The sequence below is a fragment of the Pipra filicauda genome, unplaced genomic scaffold (assembly GCF_003945595.2).
Source record: "Pipra filicauda isolate LSUMZ 115617 unplaced genomic scaffold, ASM394559v2 scaffold3_size10097308_pilon, whole genome shotgun sequence".
NCBI classification, from domain to species: Eukaryota; Metazoa; Chordata; class Aves; order Passeriformes; family Pipridae; genus Pipra; species Pipra filicauda.
In genome coordinates this window covers 6,037,895-6,064,466 of record NW_024104532.1, presented here as the reverse complement: position 1 = coordinate 6,064,466, position 26,572 = coordinate 6,037,895, and the positions used below count along the sequence as shown (strand labels likewise).

At 50.0% G+C, this 26,572-nt stretch overlaps 1 protein-coding gene across 3 annotated transcripts in view; it reads left to right on the top strand.

The window, feature by feature from the left end:
- The first annotated feature begins 3,691 nt into the window (after window positions 1-3,691).
- The window catches only part of PPP2R2B (protein phosphatase 2 regulatory subunit Bbeta), a 67,216-nt gene continuing 44,335 nt past the window's right edge, over window positions 3,692-26,572 (top strand). Inside the window, exons 1-2 of one of the 3 annotated variants that reach the window (XM_027718763.2) lie at window positions 3,692-3,716; window positions 3,847-3,924. In XM_027718763.2, the coding sequence (XP_027574564.1) occupies window positions 3,707-3,716; window positions 3,847-3,924 (88 nt within the window). In that variant the 5' untranslated portion in view covers window positions 3,692-3,706. Of the gene's footprint in view, window positions 3,717-3,846; window positions 3,925-6,231; window positions 6,330-23,819; window positions 23,982-26,572 lie in introns of those variants that run through there. The other 2 variants (XM_039385249.1, XM_027718764.2) reach the window with 2 other exon arrangements.

The following is a 26,572-nucleotide window of genomic DNA, read 5'->3' as shown; positions in this document are numbered from 1 at the left end:
CTTTCCCACTTAGTTACACTTCTCACATTCCCTTCCTCCAGCTCTATTAACACCTGGAATAGGGGGGATCTCTTTTCTGATATGAATAGATGCAAAAGGAAATCTGTCTCACTTCACTTACATGTTTCCCTTCTTTTGCCACGATAAGACCACCTAATCTTCATTGTCTCGATTTTTTTAAACCCTTTCCATAATATTTATATTGCTTAAAACAAGTAGGGAGAAAATGTTTATATGGAAATGAAAGTCTTAGGTAAAGTCTTAAGTAAAGTTTTCTGCACAAACAAATGTGTACACAAATCAACAGTGAGTGTGTGACAGCTCTCCTCCAGCAAGCTGGGATGTTAACAGTGACTCTAACAACTACTTTGTGTGTCTGTTCTTATTGTGGAGAAATGGAGCTTGTTAGTCAACATTGGGTCATGGTCACTCGAGGTGTCAGTAGGTGGCTGGGATGTAAAAGTATTCCTGCTCCCAGTCCTTTTCACTGCTATGTACTGTAACCTCTCCCACTGGGACAGGATCCCTGCCTACATCACCCACTCCCATCAGCATTCCCAGCCTGTCCTGTGCACCTTAAATGGATGCTCTCCCACTGCTCCCAGCATTAGGACTCATCCAGTTCCAGGGCTGGATTCAGTGCAGTTTGCAGCAGACATCATAAAGTTAATCAATATCCATGTACAGCCTTTTCCTGGGCATATTTGATTCTTAAAAGAGTTCTTAAAATTCTTAGAGTGAAAAGGTATTTAATTTGCATGCTGTCAAGAGAGAGACCAAGTGCAGGCAAGATTTCTGTATACATCAATATCACAAGACATGTCCTTAATTAGTGAAATCCCATCCTTACAGCAAGAACTGATTTCTAAAAGAAACAACTCCAAGAATTACAGTTGATGTCTACATGATCCACAGAGAAATTTCAGAAATGAAGTCAGCAATAAACCTTTAAAAACACATAGCTTTCTTTAAATCACTCCTCTCCAATATATCAAAGAGGGGCTCGGTTATTACAAGCTTTTTCCCAGCTTGGTGTCTGTAGCAGTGAAGTGTTTGTGCTCTGGGAGTCTGGGGGTACCAAGGGCTGAGAAACCCTGCCTGCTGCTGTCAGCACTTCCAGCTCAAAGCAGGAATAAACCATCCCTGGTGTCAGTGCGAGAACCACAGCAGCGGCACAGATCCTGTCAGAGTCTGTTGGGCAAAAAATATACTGAGCTACAACATATATGACAGCAAAGATCTGAGACAGAGCCCTGCAAACTGCTCAGATGTTAGAGACTCACTGTCACTGCTACCACAGTTTCTGCCAGAGCTGCAAAAAGCACCACAGAGCCTCTGGAAAATGGTTATCTCCCCATTGCCTGGATGTGGTATTTCATTCTCACCCTCCCCCTTTCCCCACAAACAGCTTTCCCTTGGATTTATTTCCTCCCATACAGACCCAGACATTAACCACACGGGCTTGAACCCTGACAGTGACTGCACTGCACTGCTCCCTGGTGACAGGCAGGTGCCACCAGCACTGGCACAGCCCCTGGCAAGGGACTGAGAGGTCCATGCCCTCTCTGTTATGGGCTGCCCAGACAGTACCAGGTTTCAGGGGTACTTTTTTCCAACATCGAACACGGGGCTTTTGTCAGGACACTGCTGTGGACTAAGGGAGGCAGTTCTTGGCAGTGATTAATAAAGCTTCGCTGGTGCATCTTCAAGCAGCTCTCATGTTATTTCTAGGCCCACAGCAAAATTCCTGGCAAGCATACACCCAACCAGGAAGGACTGCTTGAGCGAAAACTTAGAAGATGCTGATTCTGTTATTCAGGGCACTTTGCATGTATCTGTCAGGACTCAACTCCCAGAGAAGGCAGGATGCCAAGCCACTGCAGACAGATTAAAAATGGAAACCAGGAGTTCTGGATAATTGTTCTCTATGTCCTGGACATGTGTGAAGCAGTTACATCTCAGCTGTAAAAGTGTGTGTAATCATGTACTTATGACTTTATATATACCTGGATTTTCTTTTGTAGGTGGCTTAGTATTTTGAAGAAATCAGATGTACAACTTCACATTCCCACTGCCAAAAACTTTTCATTAATGTCTTCAGCAGCAGCTGTTCCTGAGAAATGCTTTGAAAACATGAAGAAAATGTCATCAAACACATGGTTGTTTGTGGTTTCTTCAAAACAATCACATAAAATGAAACAGATGTGTTTATAAGCATAAAAATCTCTGCAAAACACTAGTAACTGAACAGCATTAAAAACATTAGACATTCATTACACACACGGATGTTAAACTGACATTAATAAAGCTCCAGTGTGAGGCATTTACAGGTTAGCAAATGCAAAAACATCAGGGTCAAAGGCTCAAATTAACCTGGGGATTACTCAGGAGGAGAAGTCAAGGGGAGGCAGCAGACTTTACCAAGAGCTTGGCAAGACCTGTTTTTGTAGATTTAATTTTTTTTTTGCATGTGCCTGTCACATTTTGTAGCTGTTTCCACTGTTCAGACACACCAAGTTAGAAATTTCACTAAACTTAATAATCGTCCACAATCTGATCTCCTCATACCCTCAGATTCCAGAACTTTTCATACTCTTAAAGCTTCATTTCCCCCCGTATTTGTCTTGAATCATCCAATAAAGCTCACTTTTGACTTTGTAGCTGTTATATATTCAAGATGGTTACATTACTTTCGATATATACCTGTATTAATATACCAAAAATTAAATAAAATCAGACAGAAATCTCACAAAGACATTCAGGTAGGCCATGGCATAGTCCCTATAACTCGGTGGTATCTCCTGCTGGACATTATCTGCCAATCCCATGTTTTCCTTTTCTTTTGCAGGGAAATAAAAAGTCTCGACGGCACGACCCCCTGGCCGAGCCCAGTATCACAACTGCCGACTGTGAAGCACCTCCATTTTCTGTGACACATTTCACCTGTGTGTAAAACAGGTAAGATGATATTTCCTGTCCTCATGGCTCCCTTGTGCTGTGTTCTTCGTGTCTGGAAATGCTTTAACATAAAACACATGTTAGGATGAAAGGAAGCAAGTTGTCCTTCGAGGCAGTGGATTTTTCGTTGAACAGTGAAAAACTGTGTTGCAGAAAGGGAAATTCTGCTGAGCTGTCAAGAAAACAAGGAGCAACAGTAGATAAAATCCTAATTTCTCTCAGAGAGTCTTAACACAGTATTGCTGCAACAGCAAGCATAAGTGAGAGCTCTACAGCTTAATAATAGGCCTTGCAATAGAAATGCCTGTAGTAATTTTTTTAAGCAGCTACAGGACACTTGTGATTCCAGGCAGATTTTGATTTACAGTATTATGATGTGCTGTAAAGCAGCTCCATGCTGCTTGGATTCACTGCCAAGCAGTTCACAACTACACTGACCACAAATGGGGAAAAAAATGTCTTATGGTAGTAGGAGTAGTTCTTTTTCCCCCTCTGTTTCACTCCCTCTTTAACAGTGCTGGGAATGACTGGGGACATTAGTATTCAGATGGAGAGAGGCTGTGACAAAGACCATGACTACAGGGCCTCCTGACTGCTGTGCTGCTGCCAGTGATGTGGAGGGGACTGACTCCGATGGCTCCGTTTCCCAACAGCCCTGCCCTGGCACAGAGAGAACAGACGGGCGATTCATAACGCGGGCACGATGCTCTCAGCTTCGCAGTGTTAGCTTTGCACTTTGCATGGGAGAATGATACCAGGTGAGCAGATACTTATCTTCATGCAGGGATTGCAGATATTTGTCCGAGCACGTGTGTGTGTTTGTTTAGAAAAGGACAGGTGAAGCACCAGTGTGATCATACCTTCTTTCTGCGTGTGTTTTCCTGGCAGGATTTGGAAGCCTCATGCAGGATGTGCTGTGGTGCTTCAGTCAAGTAAAAGGAACCATAGACGTTGGGGTGACAGAAGGTAAGTTTATTTTTCCTTTTGCTGCTGCGATCAAAAATAACTTGTCGTGTACATCTCGCCTGGCTGGTGTGCAGGGAGGTTGTTCCATGTCGTTGGGAGCTGCTGGCACAGAGCTCGGTTACACTCCTTGGTTTCTGCCCTCCTTATGTGTTTGTGCATCTGAAAGAAATGGGTCTCTCAAAGTAGCTGCTGAACCAGGAATTTATTTTGAAGGCACTATGGCTTAATCATATCAATACCCTTTGAAATAGAATTCCTTTTGGTTTTCAGCTGTTATTTACAGAGTTTTTCAGGGAATTGCAAGACCCTCTCCCACTATAACCTCATTTACTGGAATCAGTTCTGGAACTGAGGGAGAATCATAGATTTACAGAATCATGGGCCATTAGATTAATTTCTTCTACTTTGTTGTGATCCATGAAGTGTGATGACTTCCTTAAAAGCACAGTCTTGTAAGTCTGAGAGGACTGAGTCAGCCCAGGCCTTTGACAGCAGCGTTCTGACTTCTGGTGGGAATGTGGCTTTTCCTGGAGCACTGTCACCTGTCCCACTTCAGTGGCAGTTTGGTTATGCTGCTTTTGCAGAAGAGGTTTTCACTCTGTAACCACTGGAGACTGCAGTGGGGCACACAGGAGAATATTTAATTATTTATTAAATCTCTAGAGAAAAATCCCACCACAGTGATTAAAGCCAAAATATTTTTTTACTTTTTTTTCCAAATTGTTTGCAAGTGTTTTGAGCTTTTACTGTAGAATCTGCAGATCTTTGTAAATGATCAGGAGCACTTGTTTGCTACTTTAGGATTAATGAAATGTAAGGCTGCCTCTTCTTGCTCACTATTCTTTTCTTAATGTAACCAGCTGAGGATTATAAGCTTTCTTTTTTTACCATTGGAGGCTCAGTGCTGGAGGAATCCAGAGGCATGATGACAGGAAGGAACCCCTGTGATTTTTTTCTTGAGGTAACCTGGGCTCACAGAAGAGTAAATTCTGATTTTTATCTGATGGATAACACTTAAAAACTGTATTCAGTGAAACCAGTAGTGAAAAGGTGATACCATTGGTGTGCTGAGTCTGGCCAACAGGTACAAATAATATCACCATGACTGAGTAGGAAGCTTAGGAGAGTGTTAGATGTGGGATGGGCTTTGGTTCTTGTGCTGGTTTGTGTTTGTATCTGAATGTGCATGTATACAGATGTATACACACACATGAATGTGGTGTATACAGATGTGGTACCACAGATACCTCACCGTCATCAGAAGTTCATCCATAACTTGTTACTGTTATGTGAGTCTTTGTGGCACATTTTTGACCTTCAGAACTCTTGGCAACATCCAAGCACCCTGAATTTGCATGAGGTGATTTCATTAGTAATTAGGAAGCATGTAGTTGTGTGCAGTCAGGTGAAAGATGTTACTGTTATGTTTACAATGTTCTGCACCTTTGAATGTAGTAGAGCCTTCCTCCTTCAGCAGGATGGACTGTCATTCTGGTTTTCAAATAAGATGATACTTCAAATGTTGCCAATAATTCTGCATTAATTCAATGCTAATTGCTTGCTCTTTTCCACACGTGTGAAGCTGCATGAACAGATCTACACAAACTTTCTAATTTTGTTCTTTCCTTGTTTGTTGCTTTCCTTAACTTGAAGAATGGCACCACAGTCCATGGTACTTGTCCCGATGAAACCACGGGTGTAATGGATCCTTTAACCGACGCAACTGTGGGGATGAATGAGCTCCCTTGTGCATACATGGGAGGCTGGGACATCTTTCAGCTGCTCAAACACTGATTTCAGTGTTAAACGTGAAGTACATGATGTTGCTGGTTGCCGTTGTGGTGTCACAGTGCTTTGATCTACATTTCCTTACTGCCAAAAGGAAACAAGTTTTAGAGATCTTTCCCTATTTTGATACATTGATAATTAGCAGTCTAGTGTAGAAATCCGCAAACCCAAGAGGTGAAATCTCCTCGGGGCTGCTCATTCGGCTCCGGTTCCGGGAGCGCGGCAGTTTCGGGACGCGCGTCCGTCTCCCCCGGGATGCGCTCCCGGTGCTCGGCTCCCGCCGGCCGGGGGGGGCCGCGGCGGAGCGGGGCGGGCTGGGACGGCCCCGGCCCGGGGCCCTGCGGCTCCTGCGGGCCCCGGGGGTGTGTTCGCGGGCGGGACGGGCTTAGTCAGCGCTCCCGGTCGCGCCGCAGCCGATGCGGCGGCGGGGCCGGGCCGGAGCGCTCCGCTCCGCCGGGGCCGGGGCCGGGCCGGCAGCCCGGGGACCGGCCCTCCCCGCCGGTATCGCTCGGTGTTTTAGCTCGGTCCGGGGCGGAAGATGAAATGCTTCTCGCGGTACCTCCCGTACCTGTTCCGGCCGCCCGGCGCGCTGCGCTCCGCCAGCTGCCACGCGGAAGGTACGCGGGGGCGCGGGGGGCGCGGGGGCCCGGCGGGCACCGCTGGGAACGCGGGAGCTGCGGTGACGGTGCCGCACGGCTCCAGCTGTGCGTAGCTTGTAGATGTGGCCTTTAATGCATCCGGATATTCCCGAGGAAATGGAACCATCCTGCCGTGCTCTGCCCGCCTCCGGTTACCCGAGACCTCTCCCTCCAGCAGCAGAGCCTGTTTCCAGGTCTTGGCGAAAACAGCTTTGCAGCAATTTGGGAAAAGGGAAATGTTCTCAGCAGTGTTTGAACTTTGCGTTTCCAAGGTAGGAGTGCAAAGTACCGGGGGTGTGTTCGCCGAGACTTCCGTGGGACTCTCCCACCGGAGAGCCCGTTCTTGCGGATTCATCCCCGTCTGACGCGGTGTGGGAGCTGCTGGACGGGTCTGCGGATCATCCGCAGTCACCGAACAGCTCCACGGGATCTACATTCCCAGCACGGCTGCTCCCCGTGTGGAACCGCGGCGGCTTTCCACATTTGCCCTAAACAAAATTAGTTAATGAGGAAAACCACCACCCTGTCACCCAGCTTTCTGCAGACCCATGAGTCTGTGTGCATGGCTGAAGAACCAACCTGACCCGAGAGGAAAATCCAGGCGAACGCTGCAGGGATGTGAAGGAAAGGGGCAAGCAGGGCGCACTTGGCAGCAGGTGATGACACTCCAGGCTAAGTTATTACATTAGCTGAAGTAGTTCAGTGCAAGCAGGCAGTATAGACTTTTTTTTTTGTTGTTTTAAAGTTTCTCTGAAGTTCTAAGCAGCTATAATGATCCCAGTGGATAACTAACTATGAAGTTCTTTCTTTGAAAATTTCTCTGAAGATTTCTTTCTGTTTTCATGTTGACTTTGTCCAAAGGCACAGTCTCTTAAGATATCCTGAATAAGTCACTTCTGGATTTTTGTACTGGAATAAGTAAGTCAATGGAGAAGCAGACCTTGCTGTTTTAGGGGAGGTCATATGAGACTACTGAGAGGGAAAAAAAAAGAGTTAGAGAAAGAATGTCACATCAGTATGCAATCTATTGCAAACAATATAGAAAGAATGAAACTTGAACAGAACTGTTTCTTAGACCCATTATCAAATGCATATAATAAACTTGGGATGAAATTGAGGTTTGGAGAGTTTAAATAACCCTGTTCCAGGCTAAATCAATAGCAAAACCAAGAGGAGAACCCAGGTAAGAGCTGTATCCTGCTCGAAAAGACAGTTGAATAAATAGATTTTTAAAAAAATCACTGGGGTAAATATTATGTATTTGACAATGAGTGTTTCTTTCAAGGCCCCTGAAGAACGGCTGGCACCACGCCGGGGCTGCAGCTGCGGCCGAGGCACAGGGCAGGGACTGTCTGCGGCGAGGGTGGGCACGGGCCGGCGGTGCAGCCCCGCTCTGCCCTGCCCCCGGGGACAGACGGTCCTTGTGCCCGACCTCCGCCATCCCCCGAGGGAGGGCACAGCCGCCGGTGTTGTCCCGAGGGGCGCCAGGACGAGCAGGGCTGTTGGCCCCGTCCCACGTGGTGCCCACTGCTGCTGCCCCAGCCGTGAGCCCACGGGGAGCTCGGCCGGCCACGGAGAGCTCTCCTCCCACCAGCAGTCCAGGTCTGTCCTGCAGCAGTTCAAACAGAAAGTGAATTTACATTTAATCTTCAGGAATTACGTGTGCTTCCAAATTACAGACTGCATCTGGAGGGCAAGGGAGGGCACGGATGAAGTCTGATCTCTGCTGCTTGATAAGTCAGAGCAGCTCCTCCCTTTTCTGTAGCTTCTGTGTCTTTTCCTGTTTGGAAGTTATGATAATTCCCAGAGCATTTTTATGAGTAGTTCCCTGGCTTACAAATGCTCCAAAGAGCAGAGCAGTACCCGTGTTTCAGTAGATCTGAGGTAACTCTCTGTTTGTTTTCTCTGAAACCTTTTACAGATTTCTGTTTTTCCATGTCTTCTCAGCTTGTAACCAGGCTTTGACCAGCGTTTTGGAGGTTCCAGTGGAGGTGACATGAAGGCCGGGATGTTTAATCACTTGTGTTAGAGCTGATATTAAAGCTTAGCTCAAAGGTGCCCTTAAGCTAGAGGGTTAGCTTTGTAGGGGTCTTTAACATGAAAGCTCAGCCAGAGGCACCTTAAACCTAAGCTCTTTACCTTGGGGGCACCTCCAGGCCAAGCTTTTGGCCTTTGGAATATTTTTGAGTGATATATGTAAAAAGTAATAATGATTTCCTCATACACTCCAGACAGAAGATTCCTCCATGAGTGACCGCAGGAAGTGTGTTCAGGTTTCAGTGGGATCAGTGGAATAGGCCAATTAACAATGTGAGGAAAGGTCTGCTTGGGAACTGTTTAAAATGTGCTGCAAAGCTCCTGGTCCCCAGTGCCACCCTGTCAGAGGGACAGAGCAGGGACCAGCTGGCTGGTGGCTGAGGGGTTCCTCCACTGCACTCGGTCCCTGCATGGTGTGTCACAGAGCAAACCCTGGTCCTCATGCTGGAGAGCTCTCACACAAAATCCTCGGCCTGCAATCAACCTAAAATAGCCCGTTTTCAAGACTTTACCTTTGTTATTATGATGACCCTCACACTTGCCACCAACTTGTCAGTTTTGTTCCTGCTGTGTTGACCGTGAGTGGGTTGATTTTCCTAGTGAGCCATTCCAATGGCTCTGACTCAAGTTAATTAGGCATCAGCAGTTGGGAACTTTACTGAAGTCCTGAATGACCCTGGAATGAAACCCACATAAATTAAGTTTGCAGCAGCACTAATCCTACAGGATGGTGTGAATTAGAGGTGCAGTATGGTTGTGTAAGTATGCAAATATGGTTTGGTGTAAGGAATAGTCTATAATTCCATGAAGAGAGTCCATTAGTGTAAGGCTGATGGAGGAGAACACCAAGTTAAGACTGAGCTTTCTACAATAATTGCATTTCCTGATTTAGCTGTTCTGCAGTTTCTCATTCTGAATGCCACATCAACCCTCTCTTTTGAGTGAAGAACATCAGACCGGCTCTAATCTCAGGTCTTACATTAATCAGGGCTTGCACCATGTGCAGGAGTCCAACTGTTTGGTCAGTTTGTTCCACAATAGTAAATGAGGTTAATTCTGTGTGGTCACAAAGAACTGGATTGTGGCTTGGGGAAAAAGGGCAAATTCCCTATCCAAAATACAAAGCATGGTGTCAAGCTGAAGCAGCACAGTGTGTGGAAACTATTCCTCCTTCCAGTGAGCTTAAGGCCTTGTTTCTGTGACAACCATTTCTCCTCTTTCATTCCTGTTTGGCTGAAGGAGGTGAATCCCAGAGCATGGCCCCGCTCTGGCGGTGGTTCCAGGTGAGAGGCGGGCGATGTGCCACAGCAGGGATGGGAGAGGAGTGTTGTTGGCCTGCTTTAATGTGAGACATGATGAGCCATGTCCTGGCTGGGCATGGCAGGGAGCTGCCATGGCAGGGATGCTGCTCAGGACCCAGCAGGATGCCCAACCCACTGTTACCAGGCTCAGGTACTGGTGTTCGGGCTTGGCGGTGATGCAGGTGGGTCAGTTTGTTCCACTGGGGATGGTCAGTGCATCTGTATTTTTGTTGTGGTAACTCAGGAGCTGGAAATACTTTTCCTTGGCTGCGCTGATTTGCACTTTTTTTTACTCTATCCATATCAAAGCCTTTTACAAAAAAAAAAAAAATATCATTTTTGTGTCTGCTGCTGCTCCTTGTACGAGTGGGTCCCATCCCTGTATGGACGCTGGGCTCCGAGCTGGGAGCTCATGGCTGAAAGCTGGATAAACAGGGATGGAGGTCTGAGCTCATTCTGTGCTTGCATCAGTTCGGGGTGGAATTTTTTAATTCTTGTGAGTGGCATTTCTAAACCTCTTAATGCCACATAAAAGTGCTTTGTGTCTGTAAGTGAGCTCTGATAGTATAAACGTTTCTATACTGAGGCCATGATCACTCACATGATCTTACACTACTGTAAGTTTACAGCTAGAAGTGATAGAACAGTGCTGAAGGAGTTTTTTTTTTTTTAAAGAGGAAAAACTAAAAAGCCTGGTAACTCATAGGTTCAGGTATAGCCTGACTTGGAGATCAGCTTTAATTGTTTCAAAAGTCTGTGCTTTTGCACCAGTTTTCCAGGCTGAGGGGTGGAACGAGCATGAGCTCGCTTATGTTCTCTTAAATATGTTGGGTAGAGAGTGGGGTTGAATTTGGTTTTAAATTTTCATGAGTGTGACACTGAGCTGCTGTTTTAAATGAATTAATGTTCACATCCCCCTGTGACCCTTCTGAGCATCTGAGTAAGCCCCACCAAGGGGGTTGTTGGAGTGTTCCCTTTGGGTGGGCAGTGGGCAGGGCCACAGAACTTGTGTGGGTAACACAGGATTGTCTTTGATCAGACTTTGTGGTGATTGACTGGAATCAGGCTGCTGTGTGGAGGAAACTGGGACCAGTCAGTCCTTTTAGGTTTTGCTCTTTAGGGACACTTCTTTGTGCTTGATGGCCAAGGGAAAATTCCTGACCACAGAGTTCATTATAGAGAGTGGGAATGAATGTCGAGCAGGAGGTAATTCTGCTGAGTTAGGAGTCTTCAAAGTTTTAATTAATAGAGTTGAAATGGTGGCTCTCAATTAGCCCTGCTAGGAGGGGGGTCACGGGGGATGCGTATGGTTTGCTTAAACAGCTCCTTGAGGGCGTTGTGTGCTAAAGCTTCGTCTCCAGGCCTCAAAGCTGCAGATTTTATCTTAAAAAACACCCAAACATGATATCGCCTGTTCGCAGGAGGCGAGCTCCACCTACGGGGAGGTGTCACTGCTGCACAGGGCAGGGGCCGGGAAGTCGTGCTCGAAAATACACCTGGAACCACCTGCGCCCGGCCCCGCCCCGTTATCCCGCCCCGCCCGCCGCGGGCGCGCTCCCGCCGGCTACCGAGCGGGGGCGCGCTCGGCGGCGGGATCGGTGCCGGTGCCGATGGGGGTCTCGGTGCCCTTGGGGGTCTCTGTATCCGCCCCTCTGGCTCCGTTCTTTGGCCCCTCCCCGTGGCTCTGACCCCCCGCCGCTCCCCTCGGGACCCCCGCCCTGCGAGGGATACTCGGGGCGGCCCCTCCCCGGACCGGCGCTGCCCCGCGGGGCGAGCGCTCGTCTTCGATGACAGAAAATGTCGCTGAGGGCTTTTCGTTTGTTTTCATTAAAAAATACTTTTAGTTGTGGATGCTCCGCCCTGGCGACGGAGGATTTTGAGAAGGATTTTTCACGTGCCGCAGTTTCCGGTGGGACGCTGCTCCCCGTCCCGCTCCCGTGCTGATCCCAGTCCCGTGTGACAGGAGGTCTCTTCAGGCTGCCTGGAGCTCAGGCTTCCTGCGATTTTCATGTCAAACCGGCTTCAACAAAAGCAAAAGCCGAATTAAGAGCACGTTTCCAAGGCTCTGGAGATATTTCCATTCTGTGACTGTATTTCCCTCACTACAGATGGGTTCAGCTGTAGCTTCCCAGCGTTCCCCTGTTGTCTATATTTAGTTAGTGCTTAAATCAGCACAAAGGTGCCTTCTGTCATCCCTCCCACTCGGAAGGGACCTGATGGAGGTTGCAGGGAAATGCTTCTGAGTGAGAGGGGAGAGCAGCTGGCGGGGGCTGAGCTTCAGAGCAGATCTCGGGCTGCCTTCAAATGGAGTTATTTTAGGCGCTCTTGGGGAAGGCAGGATGGTGAGTGTGGTCAGGGTGACCTACCTGTAAGAAAAAAAAGAGAAGTTGTCTCTACTTGTTGTCCCCACCACGAGCAGCTTTGCCTGTGTAGTGGTGGGATTGCCAAAACCATTCTCCTTCCCAGGGCTGGGGCGAGGGCGAGCGCTTCCCCCATTGTTTGGCACAGCCATGGGCACAGCTCAGCAGCTCTGGTCAGACCCAGAGGCATGTTTAGCTGTTGTCCTGGCTTGGCAGACCCAGTGGGAAATACCCAGAGACAGCCTGCAGCCCCTCGGGTTTTGGGTGCCATCTCCCCCAACCCCACCCAGGAATGTCACAGGGCCACACATGTGACTCAGTGAAAACGTTTACAAAACAATAGGGTTTTTTTCTTTTCTCTGCAGGCAGTTTTGTAGAACAAGGTCACCCAAAAGGTCTCAGAAATTCCTTAAATGTTTTGATGTTGTAGTGGAGCTGCACAGGTGTGATTTCTGTACATGAGACCCGGCTCTTACCATGAACTTCTGTTACACCAGTGACCCAACAAATCGTGTTTGATATTACACTCTAAATAGTTTTCTGATGTGGATTATAAAAGAAAACCAGGCTGTCAGGGGCTGATTTGGCTATATTTGGGAAATAAACACACTCAGCTTTATAAAGCCATATGGTGGATTTATTCACAATCAGCAGTTCCTTTCAAATGCAAGTTCGTGGCATTTAGTAATACATTTTCCACTATACAGCTCAGCACTCTGTTTTCTGTGTTTCCTCTTCCAGCGTGTGATCTGGGAGCGGTCAGCTGGCCGTGGCCACGGGCCACCTCTTGTCTGGGCAATGCACATTCAGCAATATAATTAAGCACTTACATTAGTGAGTTCTTACCAGCTTCTGTGGACTTCATCAGCAGTTTTTGCCCCTGCATGTTTCCAGTGCTGCTGGCTGCTATTTTCCTTTGTGTGCAGCGTTGCACAACAGTGTGACTTTTAGCTCAGTTTCATGGTGCTGTAAGACCCTGCATGGAGCACATGTCCGTGTGGCCATCAGAGTTCAGGATTTTCACACGCACATCCAGGCAAACAGGCAGGCACACGTGTCCAGACCCTGCCAATATAAGCCTGCTGGCGGGCATTACTTCTCTTTAATCTGGTTTCTCACTAACCTCCCTGAAGTGGAAATTTTACAACAAAACCCAAGTGTTCAAAAGCAGGAGCTGATGAGAAGGCTTCCCTTTTATTTTTGCCTTGATTCTCCCTTAAAATTCGATGTTCCTCAGCTGAAATGAAAGAGTAATCAACTCACAAGCAGATGGCAACAAACCCACCACACTAACCCATGAAGAAAAACCATCAAGGTGCATTTTTTGACCCGCTGCCACATAGTCAGATGTTGTTCTGTTGAAGGAGGCTAATTGACTTGCCTGTTTCAGCTAATAGCGGCTTAGGCTTCTCTCCATCCCCACTGTTAATCTGAAGTCTTAAGTGACAGAATAATGGAAGAAGAAAACAAATAATGCAACTGATTAAAAACAGGAGCAGCCTAAGAGGAAGAGGCAAAAGCATTTGGAAAACACGAGGCAGTCGTGTTCCTGCTACGGTTCTTGTCTGTGGTGTCCCCACAGGCATGAGCACCACCACGGGCCATTGCTCCCTGTGGTGGGACAGGCTGTGTCCCCAGGATGGGGTCCTGGGGGCACTCCAGGAGGGCTCCCAGCCTGAGGGTCTGGAGCCCTGCAGCTTGTGGGAGGAGAGTGTCTAGAGTTGCTGAGAGCTGCTCACTTTCAGGAGAGATGCAGGACAGCAGTGACAATTCCTGGTGCACGAGCGGGTCCAGACCCAAGGACACCTGGTGTAGAGCAAGGAGTGAAACTTGGCCCTGTGTGGGGTGAACAGAGGTTGCCCAAGGTTGCTGTGTGCCCCTGGGGGGTCCTGTGCCTTCCCTGGAGGCAGACATCCCCCCATCTTCTGGGGATGCTGTGTCCTGACCACAAACACACATACAGCCACACGACAAAGTCATTGCCTGCAGAGGAGCCCATTTGTAGTCCCCCACTGCTCGGGCTGCCCTCAAATCTTCGTCTTCTTTTTGTGCTGGCTTCGTAATTTTTCAAGGGTAGTTGTCCTTGAGAGGAAAGGCACTGCAGGTTTGCTCTGCTTGAATCAGTCTCTGTGTTGTCGAAACTTAAAAGCCATAAAATTCACACTGATGGATTTTCATGTGTGTGAGTCTGGGAAGGCCACAGAGAATGTTTCTGATGGACTGTCATGCCCATATTTTTCTGACACCAATTATTTGAGGGCAGGAGTTAGGGGAACATTGCTGTTACACCTTTGACATTCCGCTCCCATAAATTTGGGTCTCAGGAAAATGAAGCACTGAAGCCTCTCTGCCATAGCCCATATGATGGTGTGTGGATAGGTCTAAAATAGACTGTGCAGTCAGCAGGATGAAAACTAACTCTTTCTGGTTGGTTGTGGCAGGTTGGAGTGGAAGGGTTGAGAGAGCTGACGTGTGGGAGGTGCTCAGGACAAGCTGGGGGACCGAGAGCTCCTGGGGGATCCTGCAGTTCGTGTGGGAGGAGGAGGGTGCACTGTCTCCTGCCCACGGCATCCTGCGGCAGTACCGTGTCTGTTGCTGAGGAGGGAGTTGCTGATATGGGTGAAATACACCTCATGTGAAACACACTGTTCAAATGCCTCTTTTTAATGAGCACAATTACTTGTTCTGTGTGAGCAATCACGGTAAGACTGCTACAAGTTGGCACCCAGCAATGCACATACAGGGCATGAAGGATGGCTGTGGAGAGTTCCATGGGCTGCGCTGGGTGTCCGGAGAACGCACAGACAGATTGACCATGTTCATGCTAATGAGTCAATTACTCTCCATGCGTGAATGTTTCTCCCTTTAAATGTTCAGAAATCACTCACAAACATGACAGGAATGAAATCAGTTTTGTTTATTCAATTGGATTAAAGTAGCTGGATTCCCATGTGGACAGAGGCAATTGGATTTAATGTTACTTTGCATATTGTTCCAGTCTCATCTTGGGGAGGGGTAGTTGTCTGTTTGAGGAAGTAATTTTTTTTAAAGGACCATAAAATCTTAATGATCACATCATCACATTTCAATGTAGACTTTTATGCCTAATGTCATACTGACCTCATTGCTGATGTTGTTATATGTTATTCAGGAAAAGGGCTTGGGAAAGGCACATGCATGTGTTTGTGTGTGCTGGAGCCTGGGTGCTGCTGCTTGATTCATGGCTGGGTCGGGGCTATTGAATTTCCTTCCCTCAGGCATTTTATAATCTGTTTAACATAACACAGTCATTTGTCTTGTTTGCTGACTGCTTAACAGATGGATATGTGGTTTTCGTAATTACTATATGAACGTTAATAAGACGTGATATCTTTTATTAATTAACACTTTTCCAGGTTTGTTTTTCCAAATGACATGAGGTAGATTATATGTAAATATTAGTGACATACAAATATCAGGTTTACAGCACTGGCGTTCTGAGAAGTTGTGCAAACTTTTGAGGCTCCCCATGGTGTCTCTTGTTTTTATTTTTCCCCTCCCCTGAGCTTTACTTCATGATGATTCTCTGGTAGCACAATTGGGTTTATGTTTTGATAAAGGTTAGTCTCTCATTAGTGTAAGGAAAGCCTAGACCTGGCCGATGCCCTAAGCCATCCTGTATATTTATCCTGCCAGTGTAGTGTTCTTCCAGCCTATATCTATACTTGTGTGATACATCCCATCTTTTCTCCTGGAGATTTCCAGAAGTGGGAGTCCGTGTAAACAAGTATGAAGACTGGATACCACACAGGAGAGAAAACTTCTCTCGCTGCAGCTATGGCCATTCCTGGGATCTCTCCCTGTCTGGTGTCTGAAGAGGAGCCTGGAGAAAGGAGCTCAATTCTCCTGGGAAGCAGCAGGAGACTGGCAGCTCTGGGCAGGGCTCTGCAAGATCTATTTGCACGGGTGAGACCTTGGTCACACCTGGACCTTGCACTGAGACTCCAAAAAGGGGGTATATTTTTGTTTTGTGACGGAGCAGCCCCATCTGCTACCTAGGAGGGGGCCAGCGGGTCCCAGGGCCCATCTAGGGATGGGGACCCAGTTAATCCCAGAGCTGCCTTTCCCAAGCTGCTGTTTTTGCTGAAGGCACCTGGAGGTCCCATGGAGGAGGAGGCACAGCCCTGGGAGTGATGGGTAAAGCTGGAATGCTGAATTTCAGGTGTTCACAGTGAACGAATGACTGACCCGGGGCGAGGTGGAGGGCAGGGCTGGGCAGAGCCAGGGCCACAGGCACTCCCATGTCGGCCACTCCCTGTTCACGGCTCTGAGTCAAGGAGGAGTACTACTGACTGGACCTAGGACTATGTGCACATAAGAAATGTTGAACAGGATCAGCATAACACTCTCTGATGCTCCATTAATGCTTGGATGCTTTGCACACGAACTGTGTGCTGAAAGGTTCGCTCCTTGGGAGCTCTTTTGTAGGACGATCTTGTATAACGTGTTGTATCATCTCATAATGGAGAGTGCAGCCGTGAGGAGAGCGCGGTGCACCCCTACCCTGCCGGCTCCCAGCCCAGGCTGCAGCTGCCCAGTGCTCCCACACTGCTCCCTGGGCTCACCCAGGTCTGGTGGGAGGCTCACGGGCCCCCTTGGTGCCGCAGCTGTTGTCACTTGTGGCAGCGCCACCGTGCTCACAAGACCTGTGGCTGTGGGTACCAGAGCAGCGGGTGAATCAGAGCATGGTGTGATGACTTCTTGTGATTTTCCCCATGCCAGAATGGTTTCATGCTTAGAACATGTTCTGGGTTAACTGAGGCGTGCATGAGCCGGGCTGGCTCTCCAGCACTTCTCTGGGTTCCAGACGTGATTTGTCGTGGGATGTTGCCAACAGACGGGGCCCCTCTGCCGGGGCAGCACGGGGGAAACCTGGTTATTTGGGCAGGCCCTTCGCCTGAGTTTGCTGTTGCTTTGTGAAGTACCACTAAAATTTGACAAGTTCCTGTGAATGTGGAAACAGCTGGTGAGTCAATCACTCCTGATGGGCTCTCCATTCCCCGGCTCTCAGCATCACAGCCAGCAGTGGCTCTGTTTTGCCATATCCCGTTTTGCACTTCCCACCAGCCTGGTTTTGGGTCCCCATCTGTCCTTCTGATGGTTGTGGAACTTCAGCTAATCCCTGTGCAGGTTGGGAGTGCTGCTCTGCCAGTCACCCAGTTTCCTTTTCTTTGGGGAATTAATCCTGTCTGACTGATTAGCCCTTGTGCTTTCCATTTTGCAAGGGTGGCCAGGCTGCATCTGTGTGTGCTTTACTCTACTGCTGCTGGGTGACATCTGAGGACGAGAACGATGATTTTTATAAAGTAATAATCCCAGCTCCAGGTTCACAGTGCTGTGAAATTTACTGTGCTTGTGTTGCAAGATGTGGGCAGCCCTAGTTTTAATTTATATTATGATTTCATTACTTTTTGATGTGGGACACATTCAAATTAACTGAAGGCCATGGAGTAATTGCAGTTTAGGAAACACAATTCACAATGATCTGGATGTGTTGGTGTTTCATGGATATACATCCTTTCAAATAAAATCCATCTTTGGGGCCACACAAAATTTTGCATATTAATTGCTAATTGAACAGAAATAAATGCTAAATAGTTATTTGCACAAATAATATCCCATCTGAGCGCCCAGTGTAAATACTCTGCATGACAAAGTTTGCTTTTTCTTCACTCAGTCTAACCCCAGTTTCCACTCATGGTTTTCCCATGAATGATGTTCCAGTGTCCTCTTGCAACATCTTTACCTCTTGTATCACATTTGGCTGCAGCAGCCTGTGAGCCCTTTAGGGCAAGGACCTGGGGTGTGTGTGATGTGGTGGCTGTACCTTGGCAGTGTGCTCTGTGTCCAATGCTCCCCAGGAGACCTGCACTGGTGCCCTGCGATGGTCTTTCACTCCCAGATACCCAACCAATGCCTGTCAGGTTTGGCCTTCCACTGTCACCTGTGGTGGTGTTTGTTACTCCAGGTAAAACCCAAACCCAGAGGAGCAGGCAGAACACCAACATGGACTGGCCTTACTTGCAGCACTGCTCAGAGTAGCTGTTTTCAAGCAAAAACTTACTCCTCTGGTTCAGATGCTCCGATGCTGTAGCATGTGGCCTTAATCTTCAAAAGTGGCAAATCCTATTTACAGTGTAAGTATTTAAGCTAATTATATCTCTGATGTGAGGAACATGTGACAAACAGTTTACACTGTATCCTTTAAAAGACATTGATGTCTCAGACCCTCATGAAATATTCTGTGCCTCGTTTCATTTTTGGGGTATCACTTGTGTTCTGTAGTGTATTTAGCAATAATATAATTCAGTAATAATATAGAAGACATGAGTATGTTATGGCTGGATCGTCTGTAGAGTAGAGTAAGAAATAATTCATAGCAAGTTTTTCCTGGAAGCACCATGGTTGTGTTGCAGTTGCACAGTTAGGTGGCTGTTGCATGATAGGAGAGATCTAGTGAATAAGATGATGTTTGGGCTTCAGAAAAGCCTGGCATTAAAATGCTTAGTAGGGAAAGAGTGAATCTGAAGAAAGGGCTACTAAAATGCTGCAGAAGCTGGTTGGTCTAATTGGAGGCAGGAGAGAAAGCCCTTGGGGAGCAGCTGTTCCCTGAGCGGGGCTGGGTGTGTGGCAGTGCTCGTTACTGGTGTGTTGTTAATCATGTACAGCTTGTACCAGCACCCGTAACAGTGCAACAGGGGTCAAGGCCAAGTAGATCAATTTATCATACAACCTTTGGGAGGCAGAAGTCTTTGCCTACTTTGCATTCAATGAACTGATTCTTCCCTTTTTTGCCCCGAGGTCCTGACCCTTGTTCTCTGTCTTTCGTGAAGGAGAAGGCTTCAGCCTGCCCTCTGCATGCAACCTGGCTTCCCAATTTTTTTGATCTTGGTTTAATCTGGTAAATTATTGGTCTTCCTCAAGTCATGCTAATTAAGGTTCCTGTGATTGGGACTTCACCCTGGATGTGGGTTATGGCTTCCTTAGCTTGCTTATGTGATTTACAGGAGAAAACATGAGAAGCAAACTGACTTAGTGCAGCGAAGTCAGCTCTTTTGCTGTGCTGCAGGAGCACAAGGGCAGGGCTCCAGAGCGCAGTGGGCAGTGTGCAGGGGCTCAGTGAGGATGGCAACGTGTGGTGGGGGTTGCAGATATTCCCATGCAGCAGCCCAGTGCTCTGTCTGTGGGGGAAGAAGACTGTCCTCCCACACAAGGCATTCACCAGGAAAGTGTTCATCTAGAGTGGGTTCACCCACCCTGCATGGCTGGATGGGAATGGTCTTTGTTGGCTGGCACAAGCTGGTGCCCTTCCTGAGCCTTCCCCAGGCTCCCTGGGCTGGAAGTGAGGAGCATTGGTCTCTCTGGGTTCCCAGCTCTGCTGCTGGGGTAATATTTATCCACCAGATATGAAGGTCTTCTGGAGAGCAGAGTCCCTGACCTGCTGTCTATGTCTCTGGCCATTCCGGGAACACTGCACCTGTGGTGTCAGACGTGTTCAGCACTGGGGATGGTGAGAAGCTCTGGGTCCCTGCAGTGTGTGCAGCATGGGGGGCTCTGTCCTGACGCAGCCCTTTCCCTTTTGGGTTGTCCCTTGAATATGGGCCAGCCAGCCACCAGCCTGCTGGCTGACACTGATTACATGTGGGAGAGTAGGAGTGTAATTATGCATTTTTGCTGCATAATTAGCTTCTCAGATTTGTGAAGCCTAAGTGCTGTGTCTACTGGAATCTGCAAGCTGAAGGGCTCGGAACACATTGGGAACTGGACACGATGAGAGAAATTGTACAAGGGCTTTAAGTGCTCTTCCTCTCAGAATACTAATTGTGTGCCATGACCTTCACCCAGATCATAGACCAGGTGCTGGCTCTGGTGCGAGATGCTGAGAAGTGTCACACCAGCCCTGGCTTCTTTTCCCACACAGAGATGGGCTTTCAGTTAAAGCATCTCAGACCTGGTTAGTGCAGAGGGAGCTGCCCACCACCTGTGTTGGTCCATAGTTTGATAAGTCTACAAATCTGAGATGCTGCAGGGTGGCAGCATGTACCACTTTCAGAGAGCGGTTCCCTGTCCTACCCTGGAGCAGGGGGACGTTCCAGCCACGGGAAGAGGCAGAGCCAGGGCAGCAGTGTCTGCCCATGGCCCAAGGTCACTGTGCTGCCCACATACCCGTAGCAGGCAGAGCACAGGACACCAGGGCTTTCACTGCCAGCCCTGTCCCCTACGCCGTGGGCACAGGCTGTCAGCCGTGTTTCTCCATGCAGGCTGACCTCTGGCACTGTCCAACAAGCTGGCACCCTGCTGATGGCACTGTGCTAATGACCAGTTAACTAACAAAAATAATTATTACAGGTTTAAAAGAAATTCTGTTGCCTATATATAATGGTTAAAAGATTAGGGTAGTGTTCTAACCCAGAGCAGTAATTAGGAAAATAGATTTAGTGCTCATGGATGGAAGGGTAAAATAAATGAGGTGAAGGAAGTTCTGCGCCAAGCATAAAATCGGAGGTTTGATTCAATTATTCTTCACACACAGTTTAGATCTCACAGAAACCTGAGCATGGAGCTCTTAAACCTCTAATTGAAGCAAAAATCATTGGAGTGGAAAGTGTCCTGGCTCTTCAGGAGATGTCAAAGTACAGAACATGATGGACACCTGGGGGTTTGGAAAACAGTGACAGCTACAAGCTGACCTTTGGCGAATTTAATCTGCAAATGGATTCCTGCTTAGGACAGCTAATGCTTTTAGTTATTGTAAAGGCTCGTTCCTGGATTTTAAAAAGCTGAGAATAAATGGATTTCATGATGCAGCTCCTATGCACATTGCATAACAAACAGGTGGCTTGTGGATGTGTTTAAATGATACCGTGTGTTGAAAAACTTTGCAGGACTTATGATACATAATTATAATTCATGCACAATGGGGAGAATAATTTTTCTAGTTAATAAAGGAGAAAGGACTTGGCACTTGTTAAAACGGAAATACACTGAAAACAGAATCTGCTGAAAAGGAAGGAAAGGGGGTCATTGGTTCTGTTTATGATATTCATGGGTGTTGCAGGGGCTTGTTACTCACCTGGGCATTGCCTTTGGCCTGGGGTTTACCATTTGAGATCTGATGGGAGGAGGTGATATGGTAACAACTGCTTACTCAAAATTCATCTTTATTTTTCTTTTCTGGAGTTGCTCCTGTCCCTTACAGGACACCTGTGGGCAAACACACCTCGTAGGCAGAGGAATCCCATTTCCTGGGGGTACTGTTGTGGTATAGTTTGAATCTTCCTTTTCCTTCTCTCTTTCCCTGTGGGAGGTCCATGCCTTTCCTCTCCCTTGGGAGACAGGAGACCACAGACAGAGGTGTCAGCTGACTTGCCCAAAGCCAGCAGCAGTTCTGAGTCCTGTGGTGTCATGTTCAGGTCTGGTCCCCTGTGCTGTCGCATGTACGAGGAGCTGTCAGCAGCACAGAAGTTATTTGTCAAGCACAGTGTTAATGCTGTGGCTCTCTTTGGCCTGCAGGAGAGCTTTGGTCAACACATCTCTGTGCTGTGCTGTGAAACCACGGCCCGGTCCTGTGCCTTGTCACAGGGAGCGAATTCAGAGTAACCTGTGGCTCTCACCCCCTGTAGCTGAGAGCAACCTCAGCCTCAAACACAATGTGTTTGGTTGACTTACACATGTGTCTGGTGATTATAGCAAGTAACTCACATTCCAGCATAATTCAGTAAAGGCTTGGGCACGGAGACTTCAGGCTCATGCCTGTCTGATGAATGCTTCTGGCTTGTCACATCAGTAATCCCTGTATTAATGAGTGGCCTATGATGTGCTGTGGTTGACTGACAAATCCTGAAGTTGCATATGCATATGAGTAATTGCCAGAGTTCTCCAAGGTGCAATTTTACAATGCCTTATATCAACCTCCGTGTGACAGCATGTCAGAAAACGTCCCGGGGAGGCAGGCAGCTGTGGGCCTGGGAATTCACCTTTCCCTCATAAGGACATGACATGGGTAGAATGAGCTTTCCCTCTCTCTTGCCTCTCATCTGAGAGGATCCACACACTCCTCCAAAAGGCGTGTGGCAGTGCTATGGTGTGGGGGCTGTGGTGGGGGGGGGGTGTGGTGGTGCAGCAGTGTAGGGTGATGCCCACAACACCTGCATACTGGATGTGCTGGAGTCCTTGAGCCTTCTCACTCAGAGATGCTCTCTCCTGCACATCCCCTGAAATAAGCAGCCCCAAGGAGTCAGTGTAATCTCAGCAGAATAGTAACACAGGCTGCAAAATTTTGCACCTTCCCAATGAGATTTTAGTTGTGGAACTACAGTTGTAAGAGGAAATTGAGCTGCAGTGCACCACTGTATTTACAATGTTATCCACTGTCTTTGTCCATTCCCTCTGCATCCTCCAGTTCCATGAACAGTAATGCTCCCCACTGATGTGGCCCTGGGCTGTCAAGCAGCTCCTGTGCCATGGCACTCTGAGCTCTGCAGTTCCTGCAGCTGACCCCAGCTTCGTGGTGTGGGGGGCTTGAGAGGTGCTGGCCAGGTGGGCACACAGTGCAGAGGTGCCACAGGGCCTGTGCCCATGTGCACAGCCAGTGCTCAGCACCGATGATGTTCCTGGCCAGAGTGAACCCAGGCAGTGCTGAGGTGGGTCTTGGCAGCAGTGTGGGGCAGGGGTGTGCTCTGGGGTGGAGGCCTGGGTCAGACCCCAGGCTGTGTCCATGCATGTTTCCCTTCAGCAGCTGTTTGGGGAGTGGAGAGTGGGGGGCAGAGGGAACACTGTGGGTTGGTTTGGGTGCTGGTGTGAGAGTGTGGTGTTGTGCCTGTTCCCCCCCAGCTGCCCCGTGTGCACGTCGCTGCCTGGCTGGGGACATCTCATGCCCTGACACTGAGGTTGGGTTTTACCTCCAACTTCAAGTGCAGGAGTTGAGGGAATTTGCTCCCTATGAGTTTCCTCCCTGTCTGCCAGTGGCTCAGCCAGTGCCAAGGCTTCTTCCTGGACTATGCCAAGGCACAAAATCCTCCCAAGGAACAATTGTTTCCCTTTGGCGTGCACCAGATGATATGTCCAGAATACAGCCCTGGTATGCCTTGACCAGGAGAGCCCTCCCTTCTCCCATGGCCCCTGTGCTTATCCTTTTCCCTGGATGCCACCAATCCCCCCACCCACACTGATCTTCACAGCCATAAGTCACTGAGCATCCCTGCCCCCTTCCACAGCCGAGACAGGGTGAGCCTGGGCCAGGTGCCCGTGGGCACACACCTTGGCACTGCTGGCATGGTCACCCCCGTGGCCCTTGCTGCATCCCCTGTCCTGGGTCACCCGGAGTTCACATGCTGTGGTGCTGCCAAAAAACGATCTAGTGTCATCTGGCGGCTGGAATCTTGTGTTTGGGGCAGGCGGGTCAGGGAGCAGCGGTCCTTCTGCCTGAGAGCTGGAGGAGCTTCTCCCAGGGGCAGTGGCGCCCCGGGCAGTAAGGAGCATCCCCGGGCAGAAGGGAGCGTCCGAGGGCAGGAGTATCCCCCGGGCAGGACTGTCCCCGGTGCAAGTGCGTCCCCGGACAGGAGGGAGCGTCCCGTGACAGGAGCATCCCGTGGCAGGAGCATCCCCGGGCAGGAGCGTCCCCCGGGTCCGGGGCTGAGCCGCGCCGCGCTCCGCCCGCCCGCGCGGTGCCGGTCGGTGCCGTATGGGAGGAGCCACCGGGCACCACCGCCCCTGCGCCCCCCCCGCCGCATTTGGCGGCCGCCGCCGCGGAGCAGGGCGCGGGGGGGGATGATGGATCCGCGGCTGCGGCTGCTGACGCCCCGCGCCCGCCTGCCCGCCGTCAATGGAGGAGGACGCTGAGACCCGCAAGATCAGCAGCAGTTTCCTGCGAGACCACAGCTATGCCACGGAAGGTGAGCCCGGCCCGCAGCCCCCGGCCCCGGCCCGCCTGCAGCAGGTGAGGCCGCCCCGCAGCGGCCCCGGCCCCCGCCCGCATCGCCCCGCATCGCCCCGCTCCCTCCCCCGCGGCTCCCCGCGGCTCCCCGCGCCCCGGCTGTCCCGGGACCGGCACCGCTGCCCCCGGCCGGGCCGGGCAGCCCCGCGGCGGCGGCTCCGGAGGGTCGGTGCGGGCGCGGCGGAGCCGCTCCGGTGACTCAGCAGCGCCGGGTGCCGCCGGGTGGGCTCCCCCGGGCCGGGCGGGTCCCTCGGCGGGCGCGGGGCCGGCTGAGCCGGGGCTCCGAGAGCCGTCCGCAGCAGCGCTCGGGGCGCAGCCGCCCCCGTCTCCCGCCCCGGGGCGGCCGCAGCCCCGCGCTCCCGCCCGGCCGCCGAGCCCCCAGCCCCGCCGGGCCCCTCCGAGAGCCCCCGCGCCCTCGCCGGGCTCCTCCGGCTCCGGGAGCGAGGGGAGTCCCGGCCCCTCCGCAACCCCTTCCCGCTGGAGCGGAGCCCGCGGGGCCGGAGGGATGCGGGGCTCGCTGGAAGCCGGAGGGATGCGGGCGGCGGCCGCGGTTCGAGATCGGTTTTCTCAGTCTCCGAGGGCGTTCGCGGTGCCGCAGGTGGCTGGAGCCGCGCTGTGAGGTGCAGGAATACGGCAAACGCTAGTGGCAGGTCTCGTCACCGAATGGAACAGTTGTCTCGGGGCTGTTTTGCCTACAAGCCGCTGCAGGAAGGAATGCGAATCCTGACTGGTGCGTTGCAGAGGCGAGTAGATGCCAAGGCTGTTGGACATGGATAATGTCACAGCCCCAGTGAGGCTCATGGTGCATTTGAAAGTGGTTTCCCATAATGGCTCGGGAGTGGAAGAGACGGTGTGGCCATGTTCGGTTCAGGCATCGGAACGTGAGCTCACCCGGCACATGACGCCGCAGCCGCCACAAAGGCAGCTCCACCAGTGAGGGGTGAAGGAGGGATGGGGAGGGAGCTGCAGCCGCCTCTGCTGTCCTCCCTGGCAGCCGAAGAGCTGTCGACTTCAGCTCTGTCACAACCTCCCTTTGCTCCCTCGCTTCGGGAGGAAAGTGACGCTGCTGTAAAGCAAAACCGAACCCCCCATCCCTCCCGGTAGCGCTGACCCCTTCCATGAGGCTTCAAAAACCAGACCCCATAGCAGGATCTGAACAGGCTTATTCATAGCTTAATTAGTAGCCAAAGAGGCTTTCCCTTACTGTGTCGTTCTCCTGAGGCTTAGAGGAAGCCAACATGCAATCAGACTTTGGGAATTTTATGTCTCCAGCACATGGCTAAAGGAGGGTTTATCTAGTGGGAAGTCTTTGGCTTCGTTTAGTAATGGAAAGCTTTGGATACCTGGTGAGAAAATGATCGTTCGTGTTGCTTATTTGTAGCTGGAACGTGAGTGCTCGGCGTGACAGCCCCCCGAGGCAGGGGAGGTGATGCCCGGGGCACCCGTGGCTCTGCTCCTCCCCTTGGGTGTCTCACACCGTGGGGCCAGGGGGTGGGTGGACCCACCGTGGGACTGTGATGGACCTGTGGAGGCCACGCCACACTGGCAGGACGTTTCTGCTGGGAGGGATGGTGTGAGCCCGTGCTTCCAGGAGGGTGGTGTGGCCAGGATGAGGCTGAGCTCGCAGTCGTCTGGCTCACATCACCATGTGCTGTGCGCCGTGGAAGGACGAGTTTGCCGTTTGCTGCATTCTAAAAGGCAGCTGTAACAGACAGTAAATAAAAAAATAGGCTGTAGCTGCCTGGTTGTGACCTGCTGAGAACTTGGGTTTCCTGGTTGAGAGGGATGGAGGGTTGAGATGAGCCCGCAGTGATTCTGTGACACCAGGAGGTCTGGGGATTTTTCAACCCGAGGTTTCAGTGAGGTTTCAGTCTGTCTGGTAATCTGTGGCTGTATGCTGGCATTTTCAGAAGAGCCTTGTGCATCTACTAGTGAGCTATAGCAATCCCCCTCCGTAGAAACGAAACAGCCAGAGGCGTTTGTGCAGTTGGTGACCGACTCGGCTGGGGTGGTCCCTGCTGTGGTGGCGGGGCGGGGGGAAGTACGGGAGGGGCTTAATGGCTGTGTATCAGCTATGAATTTCTCTTCACCTCATGCTGTGTAGGACCCCTGAGTCTCCATGCAGTGGTTCTGCTAGAGGGAGGCTGAGTGCACTTTGAAATGGTAGACCTTGCTAGTGGGTAAAAAAATAATTAAGTAATTCAGTTTTATTTTTTTGTACATGTGAAAGCAGCATATTCTTAAAACGCTGTGGCTGGTAATCTGTCTTCTGGTTAAAAAAAGAAAAAGATCCTTCCAAACGCTGTGCAGCAGGTGCAGACTTGCTTTGGAAATGAAGGTGTCTCTGGTGTGTCAGCTGAGAGAACAAGGCAGGTTATGTAATTTGGTTTAGTGAAGTGGTGTTGTCACTTAAATAGGTCTTGTATTTTCATGCAAATGTGGGGTGAGGATGGTATTTCACAAGTGCACACTTGAATGCCTTGTTCTTGTGCGGCTCCAAGTACTGCCGAGAAGGAACTCTGCCCTTGTGCTAATTCGACTCGGGTCACC